At 48.1% G+C, this 8,803-nt stretch overlaps 1 protein-coding gene across 1 annotated transcript in view; it reads left to right on the plus strand.

Moving 5' to 3' along the window:
* The first annotated feature begins 2,971 nt into the window (after positions 1–2,971).
* The window catches only part of AQP3 (aquaporin 3 (Gill blood group)), a 13,997-nt gene continuing 8,165 nt past the window's right edge, over positions 2,972–8,803 (plus strand). Inside the window, exon 1 of the mRNA XM_009634218.2 lies at positions 2,972–3,188. Within this exon, the coding sequence (XP_009632513.1) occupies positions 3,081–3,188 (108 nt within the window). The 5' untranslated portion in view covers positions 2,972–3,080. The remainder of the gene's footprint in view (positions 3,189–8,803) is intronic.

The raw sequence follows: 8,803 nt of genomic DNA on the forward strand, positions 1-8,803 counted from the left end.
TCCTGAGCCGAGCTTCCTTTTTCTCTTTGAGTTTTCCTCTGGGCAACCAGCAGTTTCCATAAATTACAGTGCTACATTGCCCCCTGCCCCTCCAGTGCCTTGATTTTTTGACAGTGTACAGATTGATAGGGGTAGTTCACTCTGGGCACTTTAACACCTGATGCTTGAGTCAGGCCATTACTGACAACAGAAGTTCCTTGCTGGGGCTTCAGTAGCTTTGGCACCACCAGGAGTTCGGGCATGAGTTTTTGTGACAGAGGTTTGGAATTTTCTTTTTTTTCAAGTCTTTGTGCTGTGAAATAGAATTTTTGCATGTCCTTGCAAGGCAATGCTAAAGGCATGGACATCTTGATGTATCCACCCAACACTACGAAAGCTCAGCAGCTCTGAGGTCCTACCTTGTTAGTCTTACTGCTACATCCTTCCTTCTTTACTTCTACATCCTTCCTTTACTTCTACTGACCTGTGGACTTCTAAACACCAGGCTGGGTACCAGTACCCTGTGAAATAGTTATTGCAGGAGATGGGCTTGTTTGGAAGCTGCTGCTGACACACATCCTTGTTTTGAGCTTGGACCATTGTACCTGGGGTCCAGGTGAATGGTGTGGCAGGCCAGTTCCTGCCTTGGCACGGAGAAGCTCCAGAATTGGGGTCTTTCAGCCCTTACCCACACTTTGATTAGTTATTGCTTCTGAAAAGATCTTCAGCTTCTTCCAACATTGCATCACTGTCCCTTCCCCAAGCTCCTTCCTAGATAATAATGTGGCTGCCTGTTGTGAAAGCAATTGCATAAGTCCCTATTGCTCATTTTAAGTCATTGGATTTTGGGCTCCAGTGATTCACCCTCACAACGCCCCGAGAAGGGAATCCGATGTCACTCTCTCCAATTTACTGATGGAGAAGCTGAGGTGTGGAAAAGTGAAGGATTTGCTGAGTATCAGGCAGTGAGTCAGTTGCAGAGCTAGTGTCAGAGTGCCCACCCCACCCCAGCACCTCAGGCTTGTGTCTGTCTAGACTTTTCCAAGCACCAGCTTTGATGTTGGTGTTACCACCATCTTCTAGCATTGACCTGGGAGCCAGACACCTCCCCTCCCTTCACCAGTCGTAAGGAAACATCTGTATCCTCAGCTCGTAGCTGGAGGGGCTCAGATGCTGCAGGCAGGAGAAATATACCCATCCACCTGGAGAAGATCACACCTCTCCATCCCTCTTGCTCCTCACTTGTCTCTCTCTGATCTTATGGCCCTGTACCCACCACGAGGGAAGGGACAGGATCCAGGACCCAGTCTAAATAAATCCTAATAAAGCTGCATGCATCTGCACACTGCCGGTTCAACAAATGGCAAAGCAGCCCACAGATCTTAGCTTAGGAACCGACAAACGGGGAAAAAAACCCAACATGCAGCTTCCTTTCTGTCTGTGATGGCTTCAATATGGAGTCAAGGTGAAAAGGACAGAGAGGAGTGTAAAGGAGAGGGGAGTGCAGCATGAAGTGAGGCAGAGGGGCAGCTGTAGATCTCCGTGGCTCGGGGGATTGCACAGCAACAGGCGAGGAGAGAGAAAGGGAGAGAAGGTAAAAAATGGATGTTCTGAGCACTGGTTTGCAAACCCCAGCCTCAGGGAGCATGCACGGGGCTGACCCAGTGCTCGCTGTGGTTCAGAGGACCCCATTGATGCTGGTGCTACCAGACTGGGCCTGAGAGCAAAGTAATGAGGAAAGTTTCCTGTCCCTGTAATTATGTTTGGACCCAAGTGTTTCCCTGCATTTGAGTCCTCACACGTTATTGCTTTCTTAACCACATTCCTGACTCTGCTCCTTGGGCTGGCTGCAGTTTCTGTATGAAATAAAGGCCCATTCAACATTGCACTAAAAAGCTCTGCTTTTCCAACAGGAAAGTCGATGGTTAAATAAGGGGGAAAAAAAAAAAAGCTGGGCATCTGTGGCTTTGCAGAGGAGGCGGGGGAACAAATCCAGGAAAGGGATCCCCTTCAGTCCTGCAAATTCAGCCCTGCTGCTCTGCATTGAGCCTTGGTGAGTCAAAGATCCCAGGGAATTTTTACTGCCGACTTAATAGAAACCAGATGCCACAAGTGGCATGCGTCTTGTTAGCACCCTCACCCCCGATGGTACAGACTGGGACAGCTTTCATTTGGACTATCCCATAGAACTGTCCCAGGGTGATGCAGGATGTTGCTGAAGTCAAAAAGGCAACAAGGGTTGGTTCCTGTGAGGCTTAGTGAATCAGTGGTCTCCTCATCAAGGTCCTAGGATGAAGGATTACCTCTGCACCTGGGACCTCTCACCACTTCTCTTCATAGCTTTCCTGGGCGCTGGGGCTGGAAAGGCTCTCCGAAAGCCCTGGGAGGAGGAGAGAAACTGTCACAGTACACGAGAGTTTGGACCCAGATGCATCTTTTCATGGAGAGAGGTCTGGTCTTGCTTCTTGATACCAGCTTCAGCTGGGTAATTGCTGGAGTCAGGAGGTGCCTTGGCCTCAGCCTGCAGCATGGGTGTGGGGGATTGAGCCCTCCAGCCCCATGATTTTGCTGCAAAAACACCTGCAGCCTCTGGATCAGCACAGGAGTACTCATCACCTTGCCGTCCTTTACGGGAATTTGGGAGGGAAGGAAAGCTGAAAGCAGGGTGCTCTGGTTGCACAAATGGGTTAAGACACTGCTCAGCCCATGCATTTAGCTTTTAGGACCTCTGCTGAAGCTGGGGAGTGGCAGATACGGCCCCATGTTTTAGGCGGTAAGAGATGAAAACAGCAGGAGCTTGAGCAGGACATCTTTGTCACATTTAATTCCTTCTTCTGCAACTCCTGTATCCTTTGCTCACCTATGCAAGCAATAAAGAAAATTAAGAAAACCACCCACTCTGTCTCACACTGAATAGGAGGGGGGAAAAAAAAAAGTTGGGTTTGAAGAGAGGGTGGAAGGGGTGTGGTTACCCAGGAGGCGTGTCAGGCATCGTGGACTTATTTATAAGCAAAGGCAGCTCTGCTGGTGAAGAAGTCTTGCTGAGGCTTTACCAGCTTCTGCCTTTTTCCTGACGCTGCTTGAAGGGCACCTCTGCTACGATGGGAAGGCAAAAGGACATTCTTGCCACTATTGATGACCACCTGAGGATCAGAAACAAATTAGTCCGGCAAGCGCTGGCTGAGTGCCTGGGGACGCTGATCCTGGTGGTGAGTCCATGCTGTGGTGCAGGGATGCTCTCTAACTTCTGGGTGCAGGGGAAATTGTCCTGGTGAAGGGGCTGTGCTGCTGCCAGGGTTTTGCATTGGGCATGAACCCAGCTCCAGTGCACCCTGCCCTGTGGGGACTAGAGAAGTCCTTATCCACAGGAAAAGAATTCATGCAAGCTGACACAGGACAAGCTTTGGGGTTGCTGTCAAAGGGTGGGCTCTCAGAGCTTGGTGGGTGTTTGGGGGCTTTCATGTGTCTGCAAAGTCCAGGGAGCAAAAAAGTCTCTGTGCAACCTGCAAGTGTTTTGCTGGAGATCATGCAAAACTTCCTTTCTGTATGCCCTGAATAGCTTCTTGGCACTGAAATACTTCCAAGTGTCATTATCCTGACCTCACTTTGTTTTCCTTCTGCATTACACAGAGCAGAAGTAGCCAGAATTTAAACTGTGGCAGTGTATCTTTGCTGTTGGCTGCAGGTTCCCCAGGGTCTTATCAGCAGGGCTGCACGATGCTGTGGCAGCCCATGACAGCAGCTGATAGGGAGCTTCTGCTCATGATGTGTTTGACAGCACCGAACTGTCAGCTGATGTGCTTTTAAGCGGTCAGTGGCCACAAAACTCTTCTGCCTGTTTTAGAGCCTGGTTTTTCAAAGGGATGGGACATAAGGAATAAAGCAGGGTGGATATCTGTGTAAGTGACTTAGTTTGAAGATGTTTTGAGCAGCCCTGGCTTGGTCTGAAGTCAAAGGCAGACGTGAACAGCTAGCACAGTTGTATGTGAGAAGTGGGGACCAAACACTGGTGTAGCAAAACTGGGATAGGGATATCTGGCTTTGGCTATCTGCAGCCAAAAGCGCAGGACCGCCCAACAGGCCACGCATCTGTTGGGTTGATACTGCAGCAGAAGTGAGTTGGTGTGCAGACAGAGAATACCTGCAAGTGAAAATTCCTCACAAGTGGTGGAAAGCCAGAGCAATCCTATAGGTTTCAGTGGAGTGACTGTGGGTTTACATCTCTCTGTAACTGACGGCAGGACTGTCTGGGGAGAAATCTAGCAGTTGGAGGAGCTGAAAGATGAAGATGCACATGCTCCTGGGGAAAACACAAAAGGACTGACACACTATCTTATGCTTTAATAAGTAAGATTGTTTTTGATGAGGAAGAGGAGGACATTGGGTCTTGTGTGGGAGGATAGAGGGCTCAGCTGGGTCCCCCTAAAATGCTGCCGCTCTTAAAAGAAAGCAGCTTCACACAGTGCGAGAGCTTTGTAATCAGGGTGACCCAGCTCTGGTGATTTGCAAACAAGTCCTGTTGATTTTTCAGGGAAGGGTTATTTGGGATTAAGGAGGGTAGAAATTGATAAGAAAGTGATTAACAGGTAGAAAGCTGCTGTCTATGAAGCACTGATATTGCTGCAGTTAGTCTCAGGATGGAAGCAAGGTGAGACTTGTAAGGAGGAATAAAGTCTCCTGATAGCTAAATTAATATTACTGGAGAAAAAAGGCAAGCCTTTAGCCATGTGGATCTGAGCTTTCAGAAGGGCTTGTGATCCAAAAAGTGTTGTTCCTTCTTCTGCCTGTATTAGCTGGTATGACAGAGATTTCTTTTCCTTACAGCCTTGCCTTTCTGGGGTGGAGAGGAGTTGGGATGTGCTAGGAGCCCGAGGAAGGGTTTGGTCCAGAATCATAACCAGCCTCTGAAATGAGTGTGGTAATGGGCACCTGTCAGCAAGGCTGGATGATGCACTGGCAAAAGCGGGCAACGCGTGCCTTGCCCTTAGGAGCCCCACACCTGCCATGTTTTGAAGTGTGTGAGCATATCTAAGTGTACAAGCAGATCTCTCGCCTTATTCAGGAATTCCTGAGCTGGTGTCTGGGGTCAAGAAAATGCAAGTTGTAGTGACACCTTCAACTCCATCTTATAAGTCTTGAGATCTCCTGCAGCAGCACTATAGTGGATGAAGGGTACTGTGGGAGAAGGTGGGGTGGGCTGGTGGGAGAAATGGGAAAATCCCAAAACAGGGTGAATGCTCCTGGGTTGTCAGCAGGCAAAAACAGGGTATGCAGGGAAGGAAATGGGTTCCAGGGCAGCAAGCCTGCAGCATAGCCCTGCTGGGTGTCAATCCCTTTCTGCCTTGGAGCTGTCCCAGTTTCTTCTTCTGTTAATGAAGTGATGATTACAGATTCCATTTATTTTACTAAAAAAATTAATAATTTTTTTTTATTCTCCCTGCCACCCAGATTCTTTTGCATCTTTTTATTATATCACCTGCCTAAAACAGACAGGGTCTTGAAGATTATTTTCTTCCCCTTTCAGATGGCCTGGGTAGTTGAATCTCAGGAGAGATACTGTCATTCTGAACCTTGCAAAAGTCCCTGCTGCCCACCCTTGCCAGCAGGCTGAGCTAGGCGTGCATGCATTTAACTGCATTTGAGCCTGGTAAATATCTCTTACGGGCCTCAGGCAATAAAATACCTGAGGAAAGACCTGGGATCCATGAAATTGTCTTCATGGGAGATGCAACTGACTAAACAGTACTAGGGAAGGATTTAAGGTTTGATATTGCTCACATTGAAATTAACTTCCTGAGCTGAAGGGAAGGAGATTGTTTAAAGTTTGCAGCTTACTTTAAATCTCACTGCGTAATGTAGAAGTTGTCCACTGTGGATATTGGCACGGCTTCAGCTTCTTCCCTCCTCCCTTTCACTTGCATAACGACCGCAGCGCGCTCAAACTTTTCTAGAGCAAAGTGATTTCAGACCCCTGCAAGGTCTCTTTGCCTGTAAGAACTAACATAGTGCTTAATTTTATTTTTCTCATTTTTTAAGGAGGTTGTAAAGGTAGGAGAATATTAAAAAAAAAAACCAGTGCCTTTTTTTTTTTAAGAGAAGAAAAATAATCCAGCCAAGGCAACCAAGCCCTGAATAGCGCAAAGGCAAGGTGCTCTTTACTTGCAAGTTGCTTTTGCTGTATACAGCACCTTGCACAGTGTGGTTTTAGTCTGCAGACAGCAGAATAGTAATGCTGATTCTAACTTCCCTCTGATAATGAAAATGACTGTTTTTTTTCCCCCCTTCAAAATGTGCTTTCCAAGTGGTACTTTAGCTTTGAACTTTATACCTGTGTTGGAAGCACCGCTTGCTGGCAATAGTTAAGCAATGCAAATGCTGAAGGCATTTTCCGAGTTCCTTACTGTTTGTGTTATTATTGTAGCAACTCAGTAAAGCCACGTTTCCAGCGGCAGGCATCTGTGCCTCCCTTAGAGGCTTGATCTGTTTGCCTTGCTTGGCTGGGTAAATACCAAAACTGGGTCTGTTTGGTTTTTACATTTGCGGGAGAAGGGACTCGCTGTTTATAGTTGATTTCAAAGTTGGACTAGCTGTGATTCATTGCTGTAGAGGCACAAAGAAAGAACAAAACAACTCCTAACTGCTTGTCTATCAGGGCTGTCTTGACTTTGTGGCCAGGTGGGAGCTTTTTGGAATATGAGTTTGCTGCAGACCACAGAAACCAAATTAGCAAAGCGGTTGGGATGATCAAGGGGAAGGGAGCCTCCTTTAACTGTTGGCAGTGCAGAGCTTAAAGCTGCCACTCGTCCCACCGCTGTCTGGGACGGCACAGGAATTCCCACAGTTGCTGTTTGTTTTGTGCTGATTTGCTTGAACCCAGCTTGATGCGTTTGGAGAATGTAATTTTTTTTTTTAAATTTTAGAAATTTTGGGGTTTTTTTAATGCTTTGCTAGGATTTGAAAGGGGTTAGAAGTCTTTGCTATAAGCATGTTGAGAGCTGCTAATTCTTCCTTGCAAAGGGTCCATGCTGCTGGGTATGGAGGTGTGGGAAATGGCAGTGCTGCTGGTCTCCCTCACCCTTTCCACCAGGAGAGCTTGAAGCTCTTCATTAACTGTCCAAAACCGTCCCTCCTTGCTGTCCCCATGCAGGAATAGGGACATTTCTCCTTCCTACAAAAAGGGCAGTTGAGGCACTAAGACTTGCCCTCAGTGGGAAGGCAACTTTTCCCCAGCAGTGCCCAACCCTGTGACCAAAACCCCACCAGAAGTACAGGTCTTCCTAAGAGCTAAAGCCTCCTGATCTGAGGGGTACCAGGGATATCAGAATAAGTCTTTTTGCTTCTCTCTGTGTGTAAGGGAACAAGTTAAAACAGTGAATTTCCTCTCTAAAGCCCAGCTCCTCTGCTCACAGTTGCTCAGGTTTCTTGCACTGAGTGCCACCAGTCTCCCCAGCTTCGTGCAGCATTGTTGTAGCACATGATGGATGTGCGGCACAATGCTCCTTAGGCCCTCTTCTCTCTTGAGTCCTGCAACCTTGCCTGGCTCCAGGCACAGCGCAGAAAGAGCTGTAACACGATGTCCATCTGCTGCTGCCCTTCCCTCTGGGACTGCTTCTGCCCAGGCTGGCTCCAGCTCTGCTGGACAAGAAGCCCGACTGTGGGGTCTAATGTTTCTCCTTGCTTTGCCAACTGTAAATGATTGTTCAAGTCTGGTTGTTCAAGAGATGCTTTGAGGAAAGGCCAACATGACAGTGCTCCTTGCACAGCCTTTGTGGCTGGTGGACGTCATCCTGGCTGCACAGGCCACGTGGTTGAGGAAGATCTCTGCATGTTGCTTGAGCAGAAACAGCAATGGGGATGGATCTGTCTTCAGATCTACCCAGCTGGGTCCTTCTCCCTGGGGAGGGCAGCAAGAGGCCATGGGGGAGACTTACAGTGCCCTCAGGCCCTTCTTGCACTGAGCTGCAAAGGAGAAAGAGTTGGGAGGTTGTTTTGAACTGGCTGTAAAGTGATAGTCCTCTGTCCCCTCCCTCCCAGCCTTCCCCCTTGAAGGGACTGTAGGATAGTCTGAAGTTCCACTCTGATATGAAGAGAGGTGTCCCTTTGTGTGTCTAATGCTTAAAACCTTCCATCAATATCTCGGGGTCTCTTCCTTCTGAGTAGACCCATGGTTTTACTGCCCTTCTGGTATCTTCCCCACTAACCAGAGGGCAGGGAGGGCTGAGCAGCCTTTCTCATCCACCAAGGCGATTAGGGTAGATTTACAGCAGGCTCCTTGCCTAATCCCTGGCTTATTTGCTGGCTGAAGAGGGAAGTTGTGACTTGGGTAATAACACTCCTTCTGGGCTATGCCAGCAAAACTTTCCCATCTTGATTTAGAGATCAGTCTATTTGAAGTCCAAAGAAAATGCATCTGAAGTTGTGAAAAAGCGCTGGCAAAGAAAAGAAGAGGGAAACAAGGGAGGAAACCTGGCTGTTGTGCAGGGGAGAGCTGAGCACTACCTTTCTCCCAGCTTAATGTATGGAGCTGCTTTTCACAAGGTCTGCCTATAAACGCATATGGCTTCACTTCTTCATTAGCTTTTCCAACTTTCTTTTTGTCCTCCAAGGTCCTTTCCTACCAGTTCTGACTAGCTCCAGAGCTTTATTGTCTCCAGACACTGAGACAGGGTGTTTTTACCTTGGGTGACAAAGCCAAATGATCAGCCTCCAAACATGCCCTGGACAGGGGGAGTATAAGGTTTTCCTCAGTGTGAAGTTTCTCCAGTGACCTGCTGCCTTTTCCTGGTTTTGCTGCTGCTTCTGGCTGTCCCCTCCCTGGTGCAGG

Source organism: Egretta garzetta, unplaced genomic scaffold, assembly GCF_000687185.1.
Source record: "Egretta garzetta isolate BGI_Z169 unplaced genomic scaffold, ASM68718v1 scaffold702, whole genome shotgun sequence".
NCBI classification, from domain to species: Eukaryota; Metazoa; Chordata; class Aves; order Pelecaniformes; family Ardeidae; genus Egretta; species Egretta garzetta.